Source organism: Pogoniulus pusillus, chromosome 11 (assembly GCF_015220805.1).
Source record: "Pogoniulus pusillus isolate bPogPus1 chromosome 11, bPogPus1.pri, whole genome shotgun sequence".
Taxonomy (NCBI): domain Eukaryota; kingdom Metazoa; phylum Chordata; class Aves; order Piciformes; family Lybiidae; genus Pogoniulus; species Pogoniulus pusillus.
In genome coordinates, this window is record NC_087274.1 from 13,932,725 (window position 1) to 13,957,024 (window position 24,300).

Here is a 24,300-nt window from a genome sequence, read left to right on the forward strand (position 1 = left end):
CTTATGTAACCTCACCTCCCTCCTAAGTAATGTCCCATGTAGCCTTGTGATCCCTCTTCGTATTGCTGCTAGCTGGTTATGAAACAGCTATCCTTCTTTTAAATCATTAGTGTACCCAGGTGTGGCTGCCAGGCTGTCTGAAAGAGCTTGCCTAGTGCTGAGGACTCTGCTGTTTTTGGTTAAGTATCTTCTCTGTCCGAGACGCCAACACTGCTTCGCCTCAGCACTTCCCTGCTCCAGGGACGCAGTGCAGGCAGAGCGGAGAAGCGACTGCCTGACGCAGTCGTCATTGCTGTTCCCTATTGCACTCCTGTTCCTCAACCTCTTGGCAGCTGCAGAGCTGCACAGGTCCCTGGGCTGACCTCAGGGGCCGGCTCTTCTCGTGGCAACTCAGCACTCCCTGGCCAGCCACCCACCTCCGAGCTGCTGAGGCACCTGACCCCAACGCTCTCAAGCACTTCTCCTTGCTAGTAAAGTATCTGGCAGGATGGCTGTAGGGACGGTGGCATTTGTGCAGTGTGCTGCCATTCTCTCTGTTGTCCTTTCCTTCCATACGTGACAGAGACACCCTTCACTGACTTTTTAGCTCCCTTACCCTTCTTCCCAGCTGAAGCTGTCCGAAGAAACGCTGGGGTGCACTTGTAACAGCAATTCAGCAGGCCCAGGAGTTTTGAGGAAAAGCTGCTCCTCTTGAAGCAGAAAAAGCTCCAGCTGAATTTCTGCAATGAGATAAGTACACAGCTTTATGGAACAATCTTCACAGAGGGGGACGAATGGTCTCAAGCTGTGACTGAGTAGGTTTAGACTGGACACTAGAAAAAAAATGTTCATGGACAGAGTGGCCAGGCATTGGAATGAGCTGCCCAGGGAAGTGGAGTCACCAACCCTGGATGTGTTTAAAGGTCGTTTGGACATGGTGCTTGAGGATGTGGTTTAGGGGTGCACCTTGTAGAATAGGGTTAGAGGTTGGACTTGGTGATCTCAAGGGTCTTTTCCAACCTGAACGTTTCTGTGATTCTGTGATGCTGGATTTGCTAGCCTGAGAATGACAGGACTGCTGCAGCTCCATGCCCTCAGGTGCAGCTAGTGCCAAGGCTGCAGATGTATCCCCAGCAGGCACATGCCACCATTGCCTTGGTGCTGCTTTGTGGGTGTGCAGACATGTTTTAATCACAGATCCTAACACGAACTGCTCAGTTGCTGCCTGCACACTAACTGGGCTTCCCCTGTGGAAACTGTGGCATCTGCAGCAGGAGGTGGAAGAAAGGCCTTGAGGCACACACACAGACCTTGAGTGATATTTTGGGATTCATTCCTGTGCCTGTCCTGCTCCAAGAATTTACTGGTGTCAGCTTTTCCAGGTGTAGGATCAGCTCTTCAGTCAATCCCACTCTGCAGCCTACCACATCACACCCTGAAGAGGTTCAGCAGCAGTCAGCAAGGCAGCAACAATGTTATGGCTGAACCAGGCTGAAGGCTCATTTGCTTCTCTCTATAAAAGCATTTGTAGGACTGAGCTGTTCCCATTTGCTTTCCTTCAGGCACAGCCGAGGCATGATGGCTGTGAGTGAACAGTTGTAGCTGTTTGATGCTTCCTGTTGGAAATGTTTGCCCAAACCAGAGATACTTTTTCTCCTTATTGCTGTCATGCTTTGAGACTTGGCCACAAGGCACTGCTTTGTAATGGACATATAGTCTGGTGCTGCAAGGGTCTCCTCAGCAGACACTAGGCAGTGTTCCCCTCCAGACTGCCTCTGGTGTGTGGAAGGCAGAGCTGGGCTGATGGGATGCAGAGCTGCTTTGTAAACACAGGGCATGAGTAAGTGTGGGGAAAGGGAATGTGGACAGGGCTGCTAACACAGCCATGGTGTGGCCACATGGATTTGGGACAGATGTAGGTGGGGTTAGTCACAGATGCACTTAGAGGGGAAGCAGGAAGTGTCAAACTCGATCTTTTTACTGGTGTTGGCAAAATGTCTGAGACCTCATCAGCATGCTGTTGTGCCATTTGTGAATGTTGTGGGGCCAGATTGGCTTGCTGACAGATTTCACACTTTTTTTTCCTTATTCTATGGATAGGACCTTTGGGTTAGAACCTACTGCATTCCTGATGCAGATTTTTTTACAGGTTAATTACTTTCTGCTGCAAAGAAAGAATGATTTTCTCCCTGAAGTAAATTCCATCAGGAGAATGAAGCAGGATGTCTGCGTTGATCACTTTGTCAGTGCTTAAAACATTTTGAAATAGACTTATAAAATCATAGAATGGTTTAGGTTGGAAGCAGTCTCAGAGCTCATTCAGTTCCAACCCTCTGCCATAGGCAGGGACACCTCCCGCTAGAACAGGTTGCTCAAGGACTCAGCCAACCTGGACTTGAACATCTTCAGGGAGAGAACATCCACAACCTCCCTGCGCAACCTGTGCCAGTGCCTTACCATCCTCACTGGAAAGAACTTCTTCCTAACATCCAGTTTAAATGTCCCCTCTGCCAGTTTAAACCCATTCCTACTTGTCCTGTCATTAGAAGTCCTTGTCAGTAGTTCCTCCCCAGCCCTCCTGTAGGCCTCCCTCAGATACTGGAAGGCTACTACAAAGTCTCCTCAAAGCCTTCTCTTCTCCAGGCTGCAGAACTCGCAACTCTCATAGCCCCTGTCCTCATAGCAGAGCTGCTCCAGCCTTCTGAGCATCTTCATGGCCATGAAGATACCTGGAGCAAAATTTCTCATTGAATGAATTGAAATAAGTAAGGAAAAAATGTGAAGTTCTAAGAATTCAGGATAATGATTAAAGTGCAACAATGAACTTTGAATTCTTTCCATGGGAAAAGCTCTACGATTTTTATTGTCTAGGCGTTGATTATCTAAAGACTGATGAAGGACTAGGCAGCGATTGCAACACCAAAGTGACAGAGCTTCACATTTTGTGCATCCCTCTTTCACTTTGCACCACTGGAGGCAGTCACTCTTCACCTTCGCCTTTCTTGCCTTGGAACTCGCGGCTCTTGGCCCGCAGCTTGTTGACCTGTGACTCCGCAATGTCAGCTCGCTCCTCGGCCTCCTCCAGCTCGTGCTGGATCTTGCGGAACTTGGAGAGGTTGACGTTGGAGAGCTCCTCCTGGGCGGGGAGAGGAAGAGGTAAAGTAGGGTTTAGGGACCTTATCGCTGTCTATACCTACCTGAAAGAAGGTTGTAGCCAGGTGGTGTTGGAGAAATTCTTGTTAGCAGAGCACACAAGAATTATAAACATGAGCAACCCGTGCTGGGAATGTCCTTGAATCCATCTTGGGAGTTAGATAGCAGGCACAGGGTAGCTTCCCCCCACATGCAGCTGCAGGGGGTGGAGTGCAGCTGCAGGTGGGCAGAGTTTAGCCAGCCCCAGAGGCTGACCCTCAGATTGTTATGGTATGCTGACCTATTGATGCCTTACAAGTAACTCTGGACCCTCTGACTGTAACCAATCTTGGTGGAGCACGCCTCTTGCTAGAATGCATTTAAGTCACTGTATCGTGGATTTGACCATCTAACCATATTGGTGAACAAAGAGTCATCTTCCCATAGCGCTCCACCGAACGTGTTTCCCAACAAGGTGGGGCTGGTCTCTCCTCCCAGGCAACTAGGGACAGAGCAAGAGGACACAGCCTCAAGCTGTTCAAGGGCGGGTTCAGGCTGGATGTTAGGAAGATGTTCTTCACTGGAAGTCTAATTGACATTGTAATGGGCTGCCTGAAGAGGTGTTTAAAAGGAGTCTGGATGAGACACTTATTGCCATGGTTTAGTTTAATTAGAAGGGTTAGGTGATAAGTTGGACTCAATGCTCTCAAAGGTCTTTCCAAGCCGGTTGATTCTGTGATTGTGTGATAATGTTCTTGCTGCAACACTGCACTGGGCATGCTGTGCTGTTTTGCCATTACGTGGTGGAAAATTTAGAACATATAATAAAAGAAACTGAAGAAGATTGTGACATGTGAGTAGTGAAGGTAGGGAGTCCAAAGGAATGGCTCACAGAATCACAGAATGTTAAGGGTTGGAACAAACCTCAATATGTCACCTAGTCCAAGCCCTCTGACAAAGCAGGATCATAGGAACACAGGATGTTAGGGGTTGGAAGTGACCTCTGGACATCATCGAGTCCAATCCCCCTACCAGAGCAGGACCAGAGAATCTAGTGCAGGTCACACAGGAACACATCCAGACAAGGCTGGAAAGACTCCAGAGAAGGAGACTCCTCAGCCTCTCTGGAGAGCCTGCCTCAGTTCTCTGTCACCTTTACGGTCAAGAAGTTCTTCCTCACATTGAGGTGGAACTTCCTGTGCTGGAGTTTCCATCCATTGCCTCTTGTCCTATCCCAGGACTCAGGTAAACAAAGGCTGTCTCTGTCCCTTCCTTCCTGACCCCCAGCCCTCAGATATTTGTAGACATTGATCAGATCCCTTCTCAGCCCTCTCCTCTGCAGACTAAGCAGCCCCAGGGCTCTGAACCTTCCCTCATCAGGCAGTGCTCCAGTATCTTCAGCATCCTTGTAGCCCTCTGGACTCCTGCTAGGGCAGAGTAGAGGGGGAGGAGAACTTCCCTCAATCTGCCGGACACACTCTCCTTAATGCATCCCAGGATCCCATTGGCCTTCTTGGCCACACAGGCACATTGCTGTCTTATGGATAACTTCTTGTTCACCAGGACTCCAAGTTCCTTCTCCCAGGATCTCACAGTCCTACTGCTAATGCACTGTGACTGTTTGAATAGTTATATCCAATTGCAATTATTTCCATTAAATATATACATATTTCCATTTGGCATTTATTTACTGCAATAAAATTATATGTTAGCTTTTTTTTAGGTATTCTTTTTTCCCCCTGAGAAAGAGAAACATGGGATACAGAGTGGGAAAAGAAGCAGAGATCTACACCCATGGTTCTGATCTGAGCCTTTGGTACTGTTTCTGCTGCAGTAGTGCTCCCAGAAACTGTATTTTACACCCCTCTAGACCTGTGAGCCCTTCAGCCAGAACACTTCAGCTGTTCCTTCCCAAGTGCACCAAGAGAAAAAAAAAGTTAATGGTTTGAACAGAGTTGTGCAGTGAAAAGGAGCAGCACAGAATTCCACCTCCACCTGGGTGGGGACTGACTGCACAGTGCAATACTTACAGCCTCCTCAGCTTGTCTCTTGTAGGATTTCACCTTTGTTTGAAGCTTGTCCACCAGATCCTGCAGCCTGAGAATGTTCTTCCTGTCTTCTTCAGACTTAAAGATAAGGACAAGAAAGTGAAGCACGTTTTAACCCCACCTTTTTAAATGCCCTTTTCTTAAAGCAGAAGGTAGCACTGCTTATTGACTGCCACTGCCCAGGAACACAGAGCTGATAGCCCAGGGCTTCCTAACGTAATCAGAAAGAGGATTTCTTCTCACCATCACTCTTCTCCTTTTTGACTTTGTGATTCAAGACAGAAAGAAATCCCTAAGGGCTATATTTTGGCTTCCTGCAAGAAGGATCTGTTGGGCCAAGGAAGTCTCCTGCCTCACCTGGTAGGTCAGCTCCTTCACCCTCCGCTCGTACTTGCGCACACCCTTCACGGCTTCAGCGCTGCGCTTCTGCTCAGCATCCACCTCCCCTTCCAGCTCCCGCACCTGCAAGGAGGAGCACAACTTTGGAGCTTCCCTGACATCTCTGCAAGGGATCTACTCACTCACACACAAATGCCAGCCCTACGCACCCTGGCCTCCAGCTTCTGGATCTGCTTCTTGCCTCCCTTCAGGGCCAGCTGCTCAGCCTCATCCAGACGGTGCTGCAGGTCCTTCACTGTCTGGTCCAGGTTCTTCTTCATCCTCTCCAGGTGGGCACTGGTGTCCTGCTCCTTCTTCAGCTCTTCTGCCATCATGGCCGCCTGATGAGAGCAAAGGGTCAAAGGCATTTTGGTGCTGGAGACAGTCTGGGGGATGATCCAGCAACAGCAGTGAAAGGAGCCCCCAACTCACATCAGTGATGGCCTTCTTGGCCTTCTCTTCAGCATTGCGAGCTTCCTGGACTGTATCCTCCATTTCACTCTGAATTTGGGCAATGTCTGTCTCCAGCTTCTTCTTGGTGTTGATCAAGCTGGTGTTCTGCAGAAAAGCATCAGAGGCTTGTTTTTGCTAGCTCATTATTTCAGATCAAGGGCATAAGAGGATTTTGAATCTCTTCAGACATAATTCCATGAGAAGTTGTTAGCCCCAGGTTTCCTGTAGGATCTCTTATCACTGCAGAACAATGCCCTGTGTTAATCCAACAATTAATTTATTAATTTGAAAAAGAGCATTTAGGAATATAATCTGTGTGACATCTTATCCACTACAGCTGATGCAGTAAAGTTATAGAAACAGAGTGAGGAATGTCAGCAAAATGCCTCCTTTTCAACATAATTAGGGGAACGAAATCCACTTGGATCAACTGAAAAGAGGAACAAGAAATCAGTAGAATCATAGAATAGTTTAGGTTGGAAAGGACCTCAAACCTTATAGTTACATTTCAATATCTGAGGGAGACTGACAGGAAGACTGGGGAGGGACTGTTTAGAAGAGGCTGTGGGGATAGGACAGTGGGCAATGGTTTGAAATTAGGGCAGGGTAGACTTAGGCTGGACACCTCACCCCTGGAAACATTCAATGTCAGGCTTGATGGGGCTCTGAGCAACCTGATACAGCTGGAGGTGATCTTTGAGGTTCCCTTCCAGCCTGATGCATTCTGTGTGGTTTTCTGTGTGATCATGGTGAATAGTTCAGAAAAGTTAACGCTTGTTTTTGAAGCTGAGCTTCCAGTGGTGACTAGAATAAAGCCTACAAGTCTTGTGTCATTAGCAGGACGAAATTTCTCACCAAGAGAACTCACTTGGGTATGAAGAAGCTGTACACGCTCACTTGCATCCATCAGCTCCTGCTCAGCCACCTTTCGACATCTCTCTGTTTGCTCCAGGGCTGCCCGTAGCTCCTCAATCTCAGCCTGCAGCAGGTTTGCTCTGCGCTCCACCATGGCCACCTGCTCCTTCAGGTCTTCCTGTGACCTGAGAGCATCATCCAGGTGGATCTGGGTATCCTGTAGAGCCATAGAAAGAAAGTATAAGAAGATTCAGAATAGTTTGGTCCTGAAAATGCTGGCTAAGACATTTACCAGTAGGTTCAATGGACCTTGAGCACAGCTTGTGTGTTCCTCAGGTTCTTCTGTGCCTCTGCAGCCTGGCGGTTGGCATGGCTCAGCTGGATCTCTATTTCATTCAGGTCTCCTTCCATCTTCTTCTTCAGGCGCAGGGCTTCATTCCTGCTCCTGATCTCAGCATCCAGAGTGCTCTGCATGGACTCTACCACTCGTAGGTGGGTTCTTTTCATCTGGTCAATCTCCTCATCTTTCTCTGCTATCTTCCTGTCAATCTCACCCTTCACCTGGTTGAGCTCAAGCTGGAGGCGCAGGATCTTCCCCTCCTCATGTTCCAGGGAGGCCTGGACAAGAATAAATTAGAATACTTATGTCAGAAACAGTGAAAGTGAAGCTCTGAGTAGAAAGGTATGTAAGGTTTAGGTAGCATCTCTACACCTCTATAGACATATGCTTTCTCTTCTGCCTGGGGATGATTTCACAGTGTTTGTAATGAGATCCAAGGTGTGTAAAACAGCAATAAATAATACTTGTGTACCTCAGCTTCCTCCAGGGCAGCCTGGATCTCAGATTTCTCCTGCTCAACCTGCTTCTTGACCTTCTCCAGCTCATGAATTGCCTTTCCTCCCTCTGCAATCTGCTCTGTCAGGTCAGAAATCTCCTCTGGGGGAACAAAGACCAATGGCAGACTCAGGCACAGAGCAGCAAGGCAAGGGCCCTGCCACACCAACCTGACAGGCACCCCTGTCACCTGCAGCCACAGAGCCATGTGGAGCAGCAGGGCTGCTGGGTGGCAAGAAAGGGCACCCAGGAGCAGGGTGCCAGGCACTCACGCTGCAGGTTCTTGTTCTCCCGCTTGAGCGTTTCCAGGTGGTCCAAGGACTCCTCATAGGCATTCTTCATCTTGAAGAGCTCCGTGCTGAGAGAGCGAGACTCCTTCTGGGAGGCTTCCAGCTCAGCCTGCGTTTCCTCATACTTCTGCTTCCATTCTGCCAGGATCTGAGGAGACATGGGGTGTGAGTGTGGATGTGCTGGCCAGGAGGGCATGCTCTGCCCTGGCACCCCAGTGCTGGAGCCCAAAAGACCTTGTCAAAGTTCTTCTGCTTCTTGTCCAGAGCTGCACAGGCAGCATTTGATCTCTCCACGTCAATCATCAGGTCCTCCACTTCATTCTGCAGCCTCTGCTTTGTCTTTTCCAGGGAGGCACATTTGGCATTGACAGCTTCAACATGTTCCTCTGCCTCCTGCAGGCGCTGTGCCAGCTTCTTCCTGGGAGATGGTGAGCAGAGGTCCAGGTGAGGAAGCAAATGGCAGCCTGGAGTGTGCAGCCAGTGTATTCCTCACAAAAGCACACTTAGACACCTGATTGTAGGCAGTGGCCTCTTGCACAGAGGTGCAGGACTTCTCCCAGCCAGACACTGTATGTCCGTGCCTGGACTCTGGCCTGCAGGAGTTCTCTGCTGCTCAGACAAGGGTTCCTTTGCTATTCTGTGTCTGAAGAGATTTGCTGCTTCTGCCTTTCCCCTTTCTACCCCTGCTCCTAGTTACCATTTATCTCTTCCTGACAGCCCACCCCAAAGCAGAACATTGACTTCTTCCTGACAATATCACAGTGGTCTCCTCCAGCTTCCATTCCTGGCCTCTGCCAGCCTACGCCACCTTCCCCACGTACTTGGCCTCCTCCAGCTCCTCCGTGCGCTGAATGGCGTCCGTCTCGTATTTGGTTCTCCACTGGGCCACTTCGCTGTTGGCCTTGGACAGGGCCCTCTGCAGCTCCCCCTTGGCTTCCTGCTCCTCCTCATACTGCTCCCGCAGCAGGTCACAGTCGTGGCGAGCAGACTGCAAGGCGTGGGCCAGGGCGTTCTTGGCCTGAGGGAAAAGAGTGCAAAAGTGAATGGGAAATGTCCTGGGAAATGTCCTGGCTGGAATGCTGATGGACACTGCATTGCTCTTCTGGGAGAAGATGGCAAGGTCCAGACTGGGAAAGGAAGAAGCAGCAGTTGGCAGAGGAAGTCACAGACAGACTGCATAAAAGGGTCACCAGAGCTGCACTGCACTGCCCAAGTGGTTTCTTTTACTGCCTCTCGTCTTGTTGACTCTGTGATTTCCTTGTGTATCTGCAGCTCCTCCTTGACAGAAGGACTGCAATGGCTAATGCAGGGTTTGGAAAGCCTTCTCACCTTGATCTCTTCCTCCAGGTGCCTCTTGAGTTCCTCAATCTGCTGGGTGAATGCCTGCTTGCCTCTTGACAGCTGAGAAACCAAAGCATCCTTCTCCTCCACCTGGCGGGAATATTCACCTGGAGGAGTTCCGATGAGTAAAATAATCTTTTTACAACTTATTTGGAAGTGTTAATATTGATAATTAAATGCACATGAAATCATTTTGTCTTAAGCAATTATTGTTTTTGTCATGGAATCCTATTTACTTGTCTACATTTCCAAGTATGCCAAACTATTGATTTTATGTGCAAGAAATGAGATAGAGTTCTACAATAACTGAATAGCCTGACTGTAAGTTTGCACTAAGTCCAGTGGTCACTTTAAGCCTCGAGCTTACAGAATGAGTGCTTCATCGTGTATGAAATCAACTGTATCACTGATTTCCCCTGAGTGTCTCCTGGGAAGTAGAAGGATTAAGGTTATGGGATATATGAATTCTTTGAAACTCTGATCAGTGAATCACCATTGCGAGGGACCTTAGAAAGTCATCTCATTTTGCCTTTCATGGGAATGGATCCCAAATAAGATTACTACTCTTGAGTGGAGACTCCAATGGATCCCAAATAAGATTACTACTCTTGAGTGGAGACTCCAATGGATCCCAAATAAGATTACTACTCCAGTGGTGGAGACTCCAACATACTCCTGGAGATGTTGTTCCTGTGACTGGTCATTCAGCCCCTTTAATACATATTGGTGCTGCTTCAGCCTATCTGTATCTCTCTGAGGAGATGCTGAGGAGACTGGCACAGAGTCAGAGTCATAGAATCATAGACATCCAGGAGAGCTGGTTCGGGGCAAGGACCACCCCCTCTTAAACTGCTGCGAACCCTTGTCTTAGTACAGCTCAGGATTATGTTGGCCTCCTTAGTTGCAAGGGTGCATTTCTGGCTCATATTCAACTTTAATTTCCACCGAGACCCTCTGGTCATTTTGACCTTTCTTTTTAAAGCCCCAGGTAATATGGAGTGTTCCCTTAAAACCCAGAAATGTCTTACCAGATTCTGTTTGCAGCCGAGCTCTCTGAGCGTTGAGGTCGTTAATTGTGCGCTGCTGTTCCTCCTCCTTTGTCTTGATCTCACTGAGTTGGTCTTCTAGGGAGCGACACATCTTCTCCAGGTTTGCCTGTTTGCAGGGAGAATGAAAGGTGGTGGAATTACTGACAACCTGAAGTCTTAGAAATGGCAGTAAAGAAACCATTGATTTAGAACTAAAATCAAAGTGTATCAGCTGATAAACCTCCATCTGAAGTGTGCATCCCCAATTCCAACACTTGTGTCATTTCTTAATGTGTGCTCTAGATTTTCTATAGCCAAGAAGGATGCTGGGACACTGTGACATGAGGAATTAATGCACATTTCTGTTGGGCTCTTAGTGATTTTGTCATTGAATTACTTAAGGGAAGAGAAATGGAAATAAAAAGGGCAGAGTATGGTAGGAGTGATTAATATTTTAGGGGGAACAGGAGGACTGATAAGATCAGCATCTTTCATTTCACTGTCACAATATTCTGAACCAACAATAAGACCGTACAGTCCCTGGGGTTAAGAGTCTTACATCTCACCTGAAGGATGCAATAAATTATTATACCAGTGCTGAACCAAATAAAACCAAGTTGTGAAGTGCAATTGCTTATTTTAGAGAATGAGTAACTCAAATTTCTATGCTACACTATGAATACTTGATGATGTTGGAATTACTACAAAGATGTATTTTAACTACCTTGGCTTTGGTGACAGACTCCATGTTACTGGTCAAGTCATCAATCTCCATTTTGAGCTCACTCTTCTCCTTCTCCAGCTTCTGCTTCACTCTCTGCAGGTTGTCGATCTGCTCCCCAAGCTCAGCGGTGCTGTCCGCGTGCTTCTTGCGCAGGGCGGCAGCCGTGGCCTCGTGCTGCAGCGTGGCCTCTTCCAGGTCACGACGCATCTTCTGGAACTCTGCCTCTCGCTTCTTGTTCATATCGATCTGAGCTGCTGTAGCTCCCCCTGCCTCTTCCAGGCGCTCACTGATCTCCTCCAGCTCCCGTGAGAGGTCAGCTCGATGCTTCTCTGCTTTTGCCCGAGACGTTCGCTCGGCCTCAATTTCCTCCTCCAGTTCCTCAATGCGAGCCTGGGGAACACAAGGGACCCTTCACACCCATGCCCTTCTCCTGCCTGCCCTGAGTCTGGGTGAAAGAGGAGAACCCACAGAGACTTGCCTGCAGCTCCTTGATCTTCTTCTGCAATTGCATGCCCAGGGCCTGCTCATCCTCGATTTTGCTCTGGATCTGGCTGATCTCAAAGTCTTTCCTTTGGGCAAAGCAAACCATGTTAGAGCTCAGAGGAAACAGACAAGTTCCCCAGCCCTGTGCTCAGCTGCCCCACATGGAGCCACACTTACTTCTTCAGCTTCTCATCCAGCTGCTGCTTATCATTTTCCAGGTCCATTATGGAATCCTGGTTCATCTTCAGGTCTCCTTCCAGTTTCCTCTTGGCTCTCTCCAGGTCCATGCGCAGTTTCTTCTCTTGCTCCAGGGACCCTTCCAGCTAAAGAGAAGAAGCCATCAGTGCTCTGCCAAGCATCTCAAACTCCACCCCTGTCCTCTTCTTGCTCTTTGCCTGTGTGCTTACATCATCCACTTGCTGCTCCAGCTTGGTTTTAGCTTTGGTCAGAGTGTTGACTTTGTCCTCCTCTGCCTGCAGGTCATCCAGTGTCTGCTGATGAGCCTCTTGGAGAGCTTTCTTCTCTTTTGTCAGCTTGGCAATGGTCTCGTCCAGAGCTGCCATCTCCTCTGTGAGGTTTTTCACCTTTGAGAAGAAGGAAGAGGTGTAACTAAAGGAAGTCAATACAGTGCTCTTTTGTGAGTTGTGTGGGACCTCTCCTGCCTCTTACCTTGTTCTCAGTGGCATGCTTTTCCTTCTCCACCTTGGCCAGTGTTAGCTCAAGGTCATCAATATCTTTCTTCAGCTCTGAGCATTCATCCTCCAGTTTTCTCTTCTTGGCAGTCAGCTCAGCATTCAGTTCTTCTTCATCTTCTGCTCTCTCTGTCAGCTCCTTAATTTTGGCTTCCAGCTGGATTTTGGTTTTGATGAGCTGGTCACATCTCTCCTCAGCATCAGCCAAACCATCAGCTTCCTAGATGTGATTTATTTAGAGAAAATAATTGTCAAATAATTACTTTTTTTCTCTTTTGAAACAATTAATTATTATTTTACAAAGCAGCTTTACAATATCCTTTTAATTTAAAACCCACTACTCCAGACCCTGTGGTGCTGCTCTGGCAGGAAGCTTGGACTCAGAGATCTCCAGAGGTTCCTTCCAACGTCTAATATCCTGTGATCCTGCGGATGTCCATTTTCCTTTGATTGCCTCCAGCCCAGAAGTAAGGGAATGAATTGTCACACTCTAAATACAAGCTCTGAATACTTTTTTTAAAGGACCTTATTTACTGCATGCAGTTAATGAGCTTATTAACATACAACTGCAACCCTGAAGGCACATTTTCAAACATGTAGTGTTTAAAGTGCTAAAAACTCCATCCAAGCAGCTAAGAAAGTCTTATTGCAACCCTCCCAAATGTATTTACTGAGAATTAATTTAATTTTCTTTCTTTTTTTTTTTTTTCAAGATTCAAGATCACAATTTCAAGAGGCTGTATCAGACATATTTGTAGTCCTCGTGGATGCAAACATGAGCATGATAGGTTTCACCTCAGCATGAGGAGAAACTTCTTTACAGTGGTGGACAACTTGTGTTGTATTCTTAGGGAATGAATGTCTCATTGGTGAAGACAAAACCTGAAGCTACTAGCCCAGATGCAGACTTCTGTCCTTTAGACATTGAAATGGTGTCAGATAAGTCCTAATCTTTGGAATCATAGAATCACAGAATTTCAGAGGCTGGAAGTGACCTCAAAAGCTCACCCAGTCCAACCCCCCTGCCAGAGCAGGATCACCTAGAGCAGATCACTCAGGAACCCGTCCAGGTGGGTTTTGAATATCTCCAGAGAGAGAGACTCTATAGTCCCCCTGGGCAGTCTATTCCAGGGTTCTGTCACCCTCACAGGGAAAAAAATTCCTCCTCATGTTTCCATGGAACTTCCTATGCCTCAGCTTCCACCACTGCACCTTGTCCTGTCACTGGGCATCACCCAGCAGAGCCTGGCTCCAGCCTTCTGCCACTCACCTTTACATATTGATAAACATTGATGAGGTCACCTCTCAGTTTCCTCTTCTCCAAGCTAAAGAGCCCCAGCTCCCCCAGGCTCTTTTTAAGAGAGATGTTCCATTCCCTTCACCATCTTTGTGGCCCTGTGCTGGATTCTCTTAAGCCTCTTATGTCCTTCTTGAACTGGGGGGCTCAGAACTGAACACAGTACTCCAGATGTGACCTTACCAAGGCAGAGTAGAGGGGCAGGAGAATCTCCCTCAACCTACTAACCACACTCTTGCTTTAGTGGTAAAAAAAGTTTAAAGGGGATTATCGTTGCAACTTTTTTATTCCTAGGTGAAAAGAGAAAGACTTCATTTCCATTGGTGTTTGTCCTGAGGAGACACAAAGGTGAGAGAAATTCCTGACACTCTCAGCCTCTCCTACTTAACCTGAATCCACTTGTGGTTCTCCAAATCTCACCTTCATTCACCAGTTGATATCAAAATTTATGTACTGGATTTTATTTTTTTTTATGAAGAGATGAAAATTGCTGCTGGATAGTTGCCCTTTGTGATTTAAAATAATCTTGCTTCATTGTAATATGTAGGAACTGGAAACTGATTACTTCTCTCTTGATTTAAAAGTGTAAGGAACCAGCTGCAATAATCCATCACAAATTTATTCATATTTATGGGTTTCAGCTTAAATCTTCTTTGTGGTTTTCCTTTTCATGTCTGTTTTTAAAGTAAATACTGTTTGGGGGTAATGTGTCTGTTACTGAGACCTTTGGGATACTTTTGCACAGGACATTAGAAAGCATCAGCAATAAAACATTAGCAATACTCACAGCCTGCACTTGCAACTGCAGGTCATTTTTCTCCTGCAGCAAGGCCACCATTTTCTCCTCCAGCTCTTTCCTCTTGGCCTCAGACTTTGCAAGATCCTCCTTGGTTTTCTCAAACTCTTGCTTCATGTTGGCCATCTCCTTCTCAGACTCTGCGCTCTTCAGCAAGGGCTTGATCTTGAAGAACAGCTTCATCCAGGGCCAGTGCTTGACATTCATGAAGGACCTAACATTGTACTGGATGCAGAAGATGGACTCCCTGCAAGGTAATGAAAAAGATTACATACTTTTAGGCTGCTAACACATATTTCATTTCATTTCATGCATTCATATGTGCAACATGAAATTGTCCATATAATATTATATACTCTGGTTCCTGTGTACATAAAAACTCTATGGACAGTTTTGGAGTTCAGATGTTTGGTTCATGGCAAAAGAAAAGGAACACCTCTAGTACAGCGAAGTTATACAAGGGAAGAGGGTCCTTGTTTGTGCTGGAAGTCAGTGTTTTTCGCTACTGATTATAATAATGACCTAGAATAATTAGTATAGACTAGACATCTGGTTTCTGGACACACACAAAAGGTAGCCATTTACTCAATTTAGCAAAAATTAGTAGAAAGGATTCTAGAAGTTAAAAATTATAGTTTTTTCTCTTAAATTGGAATTTTGTACTACTTCATCTACTGCCAAGGTACACTCCCAAATGCATCCCTATTGGTGAAATGAATTCATGTCGTTGGTACCTCATTAGGGTTGGTCTAGCAGGCAAAATAAGTATCTACCTCCTCTCCATCATTTTCTTGAACTCCACTCTCATCAGGTAACCCCTGCACATGGCCTGCATGCGGGTGATGAGCTGTGCCAGCTTCTCATCCCTCATCTCCTCCAGGAGTCCCAGCAGCCCAGCTTTGAAGAACACCTTGGGAAAGAGAACATTGCAGCACCTGACTGCCAGGCAGAGCACAGCACAGGCACACACTGAGTGAGTCAAGGAGACTGTACCTTGGTGTGGCCAAATTTGTACTGGGTGTGGTCCACATCGATTGACCCAAGAAGCTTCTCAGAAGCCTTCTTGCTGTCAATGAACTGTCCCTCTGGGATGGCACTGGCATTAAGCACCTTGTATCTATGGGAGGAAGTAGAATACAAAGGTTAGATTCTGGAAACTCCATCAAACTTGCACTAACTGCTGCCATTGCTGAAGCTCTCTGAAAGTGGATGAAGGGTGGATGAAGGGTGGAAGGAAGGTGAATGAGCCTGAACTCTCTTCTATTGATTTAGAAACCACATTTTCATGGGTAAACATGCTTCTAGGAAAAAAGCCTTGCACTTTCCTAACTTCAGGAATTCTTGACACAGAGTGAGTATTTATTCCCATGTGCAAGTACTGGCACATCTGGCATATCTTGTTGTCTAATGCCTTGTCTCCAAGTAAGAACAAAGTATATGGAGAGGAGGAGCAATTCTTGATCCCAAACAGTAGCAGTACATATTGAGTAGCTTCCAGCTGACACAGAATAAGATGCAAGATCTTTTTATTTTGTTTCCCCCAACAAGTTAGTATAGAATAACCTCTGGTTTCTTTAGTTATATTTAACTTCATTTATTTCACTTGTAGCCATGCTGAGAGCTACAAGTCATCTTACGTTGCTGCCCAGAACTTAATTAAGTCTAAGCTAATTAACTTTAATTCTAGATAGTTAACTTAAAAAAACTGCTTTCTCTCATACCAGAATATGAATCAAAGATAGAAATAAATAACTGCTCTTTAAGGTGTCTGTTAGTCTGGTGAGCAACAGAAGGGAGCTGGGTGACTAACTTGGGCAATGGATCTTTGCATACCTAAAGCTTAAGTACAGTGAACCCTTCCCATAGCTCCCACCATAGTTAGAAGATATGGAAATGCAAATTATTCAGCCTTGATGGATGTTATGGAGGATGGATGACCTGGAATCTCACCTCTGTTTGAAGTCTGCATAGAGGATTCTGCTGGGGAATCCCTTCCTGCAGATTCGGATCCCTTCCAGCACGCCGTTACAGCGCAGCTGGTGCAGCACCAGCTCATGCTCCATGGCACCTAATAAATCACTTAATGAGTTGCTACTTTACTGTTCTGGCCAGAGGAGAACAGATTTACCACATCTTCCAATGCAAACAACTTACCAGGTGTTTTTGTTTCATTAGGAATGAGGCACCGCACGAAGTGGGGATGTGTGCTTCGCAGATTGCTCATCAGCTTGTTTAAATTTTCCTTAAGAGCAAAAGCAAAGACTTGGGTTTAAAAATGTCACTTGGACAATCCCAGTGTTAGATGGAATAAAACCACTGCAATCAGCCCATCATCAGCTGGGGTGTTTTTCAGAACTTTTGGGCAGTTATGGAAGAAACTCCCAAGGACTCAATGAGAACCCTTCTTTATTAAGAGACACATGCCTGTAGCCTTTTTATAACTAAGGATTTTGTGTATTAGATGAATCTAATGGGTTTCTGAACTGAATTTGCTATATAATCTTCCAGTAACATTTGTAATGATTATTTGACAGTACCCGGAAAAGAGCTGAAACGGTCTGGAAAGAGGAACCCTTCTTCTTGGCACCCTTTTTGCCGCCACCACCGCTCTCTAAACAACAGTTAAATTAAAAATAAAACAAGGAAGGAAGGAAGGAAGGAAGGAAGGAAGGAAGGAAGGAAGGAAGGAAGGAAGGAAGGAAGGAAGGAAGGAAGGAAGGAAGGAAGGAAGGAAGGAAGAAAGAATATGGTTAGAATCTGAAAAAACATTGTGTGCCCATCATAAAAAAAAAAGAAAATGTAATGAAATGGTCAAAATTTCCAAGTCCATACAAAGTTGAGTTACAGTCTTAGACCTGAGGTTTTTCAGATGATAGCAGAGTGAGATCTAATAGCTCCAAGATGAAGTTAAGAGAATGTAAACAGGAAATAAAAATGAGGCATAGGAAGTAATTTAAATAAATAAATAAATAAATAAATAGTTAGCACATCAAATGCAGCCTCAGGGTATCTTGGCATCTAAAGGTGTGCATAAATGTAGCATCATACTGAAGCATTTGATTGCATTCCCTGGAGTAAATGAGAGTGCCCCACAATGCAGAATGTGACTTGTCAGGTAACCTGTGTCACTGTGGTGTGGGTGGTTGGTCTCCAAACCTACAGATCTATTAAAGATCACAATGGAAATGTAATACCCTTTATAAGTCTGAGTGACTGAGTTCCAAAATGCAGATGAAGTTTTGAGTTTTCCATTTTTGAAACCTAAACTATCTCGCAAAGAATTATTGCCATTTCCTCCTCCCCTGTAAATTGTAGTAGAAGTAATTTCAGAGAACTCACCTGCTTCTGCCCCACCAGCAGAGGCAAAGAGCAAGGCCAGGGTCTTCAGGGATGATTTCTGGTACAGACCCACAACAGTTTCATTCAGGGGGTCCTTGTTCTTCTCCAGCCAGCCAGTGATATTGTAGTCCACTGTGCCAGCATAGTGCACCAGGGAGAAGTGAGCCTCAGCCTTGCCTTTGCCAGGTTTGGGCTTCTGGAAGTTGTTGGACTTGCCCAGATGCTGGTCATAGAGCTTGTTCTTGAAAGAGGTGTCAGTTGCCTTGGGGAACATGCACTCCTCTTCCAGGATGGAGAAGATGCCCATGGGCTGGGAGAAATGAAAGGAAAGAGGAAGATGCACAAAGGCAGAAAGAATCCCAAATAAAGAAGTAACTCTCAGGAATTGCTCTTCTGCTCAGCAGAGCAAATAGTAAAATAATCTCGATGTCTGTATTTACAGCATCACATTTATGCTTTCAAGCTATGTCTATAAACACATAAAACCCTTTCATATATAAATATATAACCCCCCTGCATTCCTGAAAATATTAGACACAGTAAATTACAGCAATACCTTCTCAATGAGCTCAATGCAGGCAGCCAGGTCCATGCCAAAGTCAATGAACTCCCACTCAATCCCTTCCTTCTTGTACTCCTCCTGCTCCAGCACGAACATGTGGTGGTTGAAGAACTGTTGCAGTTTCTCATTGGTGAAGTTGATGCAGAGCTGCTCCAGGCTGTTGAACTGCAGAATGCAGAGATTTACTTTTTTGTACAGTTCAATTTTAGAAACGCTTGCCATATTCCAAGAGGTTTTACTTTCAATCCATTAACATTTCCCTGACTGCCATCCTGAATTTCTAGTCACAGGACTGGACAGTCTCATCCTGTAGCTGTCCTATGTCTCAATGTATTTCTGAACTCTGAAAGGAGTCGCAGAGCTTAGTCCAAGGACAGCTTTTCATCTACTTCAATTTGCACTGCCAGTCTCTTCTCAGTCACTCAGAGGAAATCTGGCTTCGGTATCAACAAAATCTTACTTCAAGGTGACATATTTTAACTTCCTTAAAAATCTCTTTCTGCTATTACCTATCACTTGTTCAACATTTTCCTATTTGTTTTGCACTGCAGTTTTCACTTCTGCACACAACAAAGAATATCTCTAAAAACCTGCAGCCCTTGAGACATAATACAAGTGATGAGAACTGAAAGAGTGCCATTCCTACAGGGCTGCCAGGATTATCCAGAAATAAGAACAAATGAATAATGCAATAAAAAACAACCAACCAAACCCAGACTGGTCAAGTCTCTTAATGCCTATGTGAGGATATTTGTACGAAGATCCTCCTCTTACATCAAAGATCTCAAAGCCAGCAATGTCCAGCACACCAATGAAGTACTGCCTGGGCTGCTTGGTGTCCAGCTGCTGGTTGATGCGAACGACCATCCACAGGAACATCTTCTCAAAGACAGATTTTGCCAGGGCACCAACGGAATTGTACACCTAAAGAAAAAGTCCCCATGCAAGGCTTAAAAGGAAATTCAAAGTTTTTCCTTCTTGTAATTTGTTTTCTCTCATCAGTTGTTGCTTACCTGCTGCACAGTTTGTCCTTTGGTCACGTATTCATTCCCAACCTTGACTCGAGGGTAGCAGAGAGCCTTGAGCAGGTCTGCTGAGTTCAGACCCATCAGGTAGGCAGCCTTGTCAGCAACTAAGGATGTAAACATAAAGCAGGATCAAATATTAGCTCTGATCCAGACACACTGCAGCTCTACAATAGTAGCATCTGGGCAGATGAGCAGGCTGAGTGCAGGGTTCTGAGCCTCAGTCACTGCCTGTGCCAGGGAGTGTTTGGTGTAAGCTGTGCTGTGCCTGTATTGCGCTGGTACCTTCTGTGCCGTCAGGCTCTGCCTGCTCCTCACGCTGCTTCTGCTTGAACTTGAGGTTCCCGTAGTGCATGACAGCCCCTGTCAGCTTGTAGATGGCTGTCTTCTCGTCAGGAGTGAAGCCCAGGATGTCAATGGCACTCTGCCAAGAGAGTCACTTGAGTAAGTGGCAGGCCTGTTAGAGAGCAGAGTGCAGTGCAGAAAGCTTGCCTGTGCTACTCACATCCGTGGCCATCAGCTCTTCCTGGTCGTTGATGCTGGGAACTGTGATCTCCCCTTGACTCACGTACAGGTAGTCGTATGGGTTGGTGGTGATGAGTAACATCTCTGAAAGGCAGCCACAAGAGGAACAGGTCAGAGGTGAGAGGCTCACAGAGGAAGGCAGTGCTGTCCCCTGACCTTGTCTGCAGGAGTTTGTGATCTTCCCTACCGATGAGCTCTGGCTTCTTGTTGGACATGATCTGGTAGAAGATGTGGTAGCTTCTTTCTGCCTTGAGCTGGAAAGTGACTCTGGACTTCTCCAGCAGATCTGTCAAGGAAGGTAGGACAGAGTTGTGAAGGAGCTGAGGAAGGTTGGCAGCAACAGCCCCAGGCCGAGGTGGTCACTTACACGTCTCGATGTCAGCAGAAGCCAATTTTCCCGTGGCACCAAAATGGATTCTGATGAATTTACCCTGAGAGGAGCAGAAAAGCCAGTGGAGGTGTGTTGTAGCAGCAGTGGCTGCTGAACATTGGAGCCCATGCACTGGCAGGAGAGAAGTCACTTTGTGCCAGGCCACAACTTACAAAGCGTGAGGAGTTGTCATTCCTGACGGTCTTGGCATTGCCAAAGGCCTCCAGCAGTGGGTTGGCACTGATGATTTGATCTTCAAGTGTCCCCTTAAAATAGAAATCTGAATGTCATGATACAGCTCAGGGATCAGTCTGACAGGTGCCGGTTCCTACACGCAGAAGCTCACCTGCATCTTGCCTGTTGGCTGCTGCTCCTCCTTCTTCTTGTCCCCACTGGCTGCAATTGTTGCAAAGTACTGGATGACTCTCTTGGTGTTCACAGTCTTCCCTGCACCGGATTCTCCACTGCCAGAGCAAAGGGGGAAGCAGAGAGCCTGTGGTCAGGCAGGAGGTCTCCTGGCACAGGGCAGCGCCACAGGGATGAGAGAAGGGAGGGTACCTACGTGATGAGGATGGACTGGTTCTCCCGATCTGTGAGAGGCAGAGTGAAAGACTGTTAGCAGTTGTCCTATGTAATGCTAAGCTGAACAAGAAGTAAAGCTGTCAATGTAAGTTTAGGACTCTTCTAAAATGGCCAAGAGTAGCAGTCCAAGCAGTTCAAATAATCCAGGATCACTTTATTTCCTCCCAGACACCAACAGTAGATAGTGTAATTTGAAACTATGCATAGAATGTTCCTCACACAAGCTCTGTGCCCACCTGCCCCTCACACAGTTCTCAGCTAGAGATCTAATCCAGCTGCCTACCTGTGCTGGAGCAGAGGCTTTGTGGAACTGTGATTCTTGTCCCAGCAGTGCAAAAAGGTAACAAACAATGTTTGTGCAGTGCTGAGTGTGGAATTCCATACAATGAAGTGCACACAGGACTCAGAGCTGAGCCCAGGCAGGCTCCTGGATCACAGGCACTGGAAATTAATTCCTGCATAGCTCAGAGCAGCTCTCAGACAAACTTCTCTGTGATGCTTTTAGCTGGCTTGTCACATGCTGCAGGGAGATCAGTGGGGTGGCTTGGGTTAGGCTGCTGTGAGAGACATCAACTAACTCACCAGTCAGCATGAACTGATAGGCGTTGTCAGAGATGGAGAAGATGTGTGGAGGAGCCTCCTGGCGCTTCTTGCCTCGGTAGGCCAACACCACCTCCGGGTTGTACACCGGCAGCCACTTGTAGGGGTTGACAGTGACACAGAAGAGACCCGAGTAGGTCTGTGGGCAAGGGGAATGTGATGTTAGCTTTGGAAAGCTGAGGAGAATTATTGATAAGGCAGAGGTGACTGATGCTCTGGGGAGACTTAGAGTCGTGAAAGGACATAAAGTGAAGGAATAACCTATCAGAGAACAGCTCAGGTATAACATATGACCAGAAAAGGTAAAACTGTGGAGAAAAGGGAGAGGCTATGAACAGCAGGAGGAAAACACACAAGGAGGAAAGGACAAATAGAAAATTTAAGAGAAATGGAGGCAAGAAGTCAGGACAGTCTTTGGAGAGATAGACAAGGGTCTCCATCTCCTCAGAAGCAAGAACCTGCTCCTGCTGCTGCTACTCACGTAGATCATCCAGGCTGCATAACGCTCTTTGAGGTTGTACAGCACAGCGGGTTCGTGCAGGTGGGTCATCATGGCCATGTCCTCAATCTTGTCATACTTGGGAGGGTTCATGGAGAAGATTTGGTCATCCTTCACGGTAAGAGTCTGGAAAAGACAGGAGAGAGATATTTGCCATCTAAAAGGCCACAAGAGGGTTAAATTGTATTCTTAAGCATTTATTTTCTTTCACTCACTTCTCCACCTTCAGTCTTGACGGTGACCTTTCCTGCTTCTTTACTCTGGATTGTGCTTTTCACATAGGATTCCTTTGCATGCACCACAAAGACAGATGATTTGGCATCAAAGGGCTTGTTCTGGGCCTCGATTCTCTCCTTCTCTGACTTGCGCAGGTAGGGAGCTGCCTCCCCAAAGATGGCCATCTCGGCATCCGTCGACATGGCTGCTGTTTACTTTCCCTTCCCTAGGGCTAGGGCAGCAAGGAGCTGTGAGGGTAGAAAATGCATTACAGTACTGATGGAAGGACACTCCTACAGCACGGTGGCTTAGGTGGTGCTCAGGTCTATATATGAACCACTTGAATTGGCTCTTTCCATTTTTTGCTCACTCAGAGCTCTGTTCTGTCATTTTCTTCCCTTTATATCTGTTCTGTGTAGTCAGATCTCTAGGCTTTTGGAATGACCCCAAAGGAATAATTTCTGCGGGGTTTTCCCCACTCATTTGTTGAATTAACAGGACACACAGATGCTTTTCAAGGCTGCAAGGACTGTACTCACTAGATATTCCCACTTTTAGAGCTTTGGAAGGCCTCTCATGTCTTTTTTTGTTTAGCACCTTTCAGACTATTGGATTTGTTTACTCAAAGTACTGGAAGAGGCAATCTACCCTGGCTATGAGAAAAAGTTGATATTATTAGCACCTCTCATTAAAGACATTCCCTTGGGGTAAAATAGTGCAAGTTGTCAAGCATTTCAACTATTGCACAGATCCATCTGCTAGCAGACAAAGCTGATATTCTCTGCTTTGATCTCTTCTGTAACAGGAACTGTGCCGCTCGCATTCAGGCACTGCTGTGTAACCATATGTTGGAGCGAACAACTGTCCCGGCTGAAAAATTGCATGCAATCGTGAAGCTGGCACGTAGGTGGATTGTTCCAAAATGATTCTTCTTCCAATTTTTAATTTTTTTAGCCTAATTTTATCTGGGTTCATCACCTGCAGTTTGGATTTTGAAGAGCTTTCCCCCAATCAGCTAAGGAACTCATTTCCCTATCAACACTTGCACCTATGGCAGATCTCTAGGTGAAAATCAAATAGTCTGTCAACTTTTCCTTGAGAGTTTGACTTTGGTTTCAGGGAAGATACTCTGAACTTTGCAATATTTTCATAAAGTCTCTTTTAAACCCTACTCCAGTCTCAGCATCACAGTGTGGCCAGCCTGGAATCATTTCTGTGTGCTACAAAACTCACTCCACTGCTTACACGTGAACAAACCTGCTTTGCCTTCTCAGCCTGCAAAGACAGACTTGATGCCAACTCAGTGTTCTCATTTCAGATGCCTGGGTACAATCCCCTGACTGACAACTTTGTTTCTAACTAAATGGTTATCCCTTTTGCTAAAGGGCTACTTATCAATTGAGACCATTGAGCAGAATAATTACTTAAGGCTGTAAAATGGACCCAGTCTTTCACCATCAGTTTTACCTGGTGATTTACCTGTACCATCCCACATTTTTTTACAGGGTTCATTAGAGGAATAATCCCAGAATCACAGGTTAATAATACCAGAGTATTATATATATGTTAGGTTATGCTATGCTAGCATATAGCATCAGTATAGTGTAGTAGTGTACCTCAGGTGTAATGCATATATATTGCATACTGCATTTCTGTGTAGATGTTTTAGGCTGTAATTGCAATTTGCCTCTGGTATAATTACGATATACAGGATAGATAGATAGATAGATAGATAGATAGATAGATAAGATTAGGCTATATTATGATAACATCCTATCACAGAATCACAGAACCATCCATGTTGGAAAATCCTCTCAGGATCACTAAGTCCAACCTATATCCCTACTCTACAAGATTCACCTTAAACCATATCCCTAAGCACCACATCCAAACAACCCTTAAACACATCCAGGATGGGTGACTCCACCATCTCCCTGGGCAGCTCATTCCAGTGCCTGACCACTCACTCCACGAAAAACTTTTTCCTAATGTCTAATCTAAACCTACCCAGGCTCATCTTGAGGCCATTCCCCCTTGTTCTGTCTCTTTACTTGTGAGCAGAGCCCAGCAGCAGCCTCTCCACAATGTCTTTTCAGGTAGCTGTGGACAGCAATGAGGTCTCTCCTCAGCCTCCTCTGACTCAAACTAAACACTTTGAGAAAACAATATACACTATATGTATCATTGAGACTGACTTTTTGAAGTATTTGATGACTATTTTGAATGGTTTATAATTTTTTTTGCCTGAAAA

The 24,300-nt window shown here is 46.0% G+C and overlaps 1 protein-coding gene across 3 annotated transcripts; it reads right to left on the reverse strand.

Annotated features, from left to right (window-relative positions):
* Positions 1-2,834: 2,834 nt before the first annotated feature.
* Positions 2,835-22,252, reverse strand: LOC135179385 (myosin-1B). Of its 3 annotated transcripts, none has more exons than XM_064151136.1 (38): positions 22,049-22,252; positions 21,816-21,959; positions 21,317-21,473; positions 20,715-20,742; positions 20,499-20,616; positions 20,326-20,418; positions 20,150-20,213; positions 19,970-20,068; positions 19,763-19,866; positions 19,543-19,681; positions 19,246-19,364; positions 19,007-19,156; positions 18,227-18,397; positions 17,675-17,980; positions 16,869-16,940; positions 16,486-16,573; positions 16,282-16,399; positions 15,325-15,448; positions 15,105-15,241; positions 14,323-14,578; positions 12,216-12,458; positions 11,954-12,130; positions 11,724-11,869; positions 11,542-11,632; positions 11,064-11,453; positions 10,340-10,466; positions 9,300-9,418; positions 8,792-8,988; positions 8,205-8,388; positions 7,953-8,118; positions 7,658-7,782; positions 7,155-7,463; positions 6,859-7,062; positions 5,970-6,095; positions 5,708-5,878; positions 5,517-5,621; positions 5,142-5,237; positions 2,835-3,115 (listed from the first exon to the last, which is right to left on the reverse strand). In XM_064151136.1, exons 1-38 carry the CDS (start codon positions 22,250-22,252, stop codon positions 2,960-2,962), a joined length of 5,823 nt encoding a protein of 1,940 aa, XP_064007206.1. In that variant the 3' UTR covers positions 2,835-2,959. The 3 variants fall into 3 exon arrangements, with proteins under 3 accessions (XP_064007206.1, XP_064007204.1, XP_064007205.1); XM_064151134.1 differs by having other exon boundaries at positions 16,869-16,942; positions 17,671-17,980; XM_064151135.1 differs by having other exon boundaries at positions 16,869-16,938; positions 17,667-17,980.
* Positions 22,253-24,300: the final 2,048 nt, after the last annotated feature.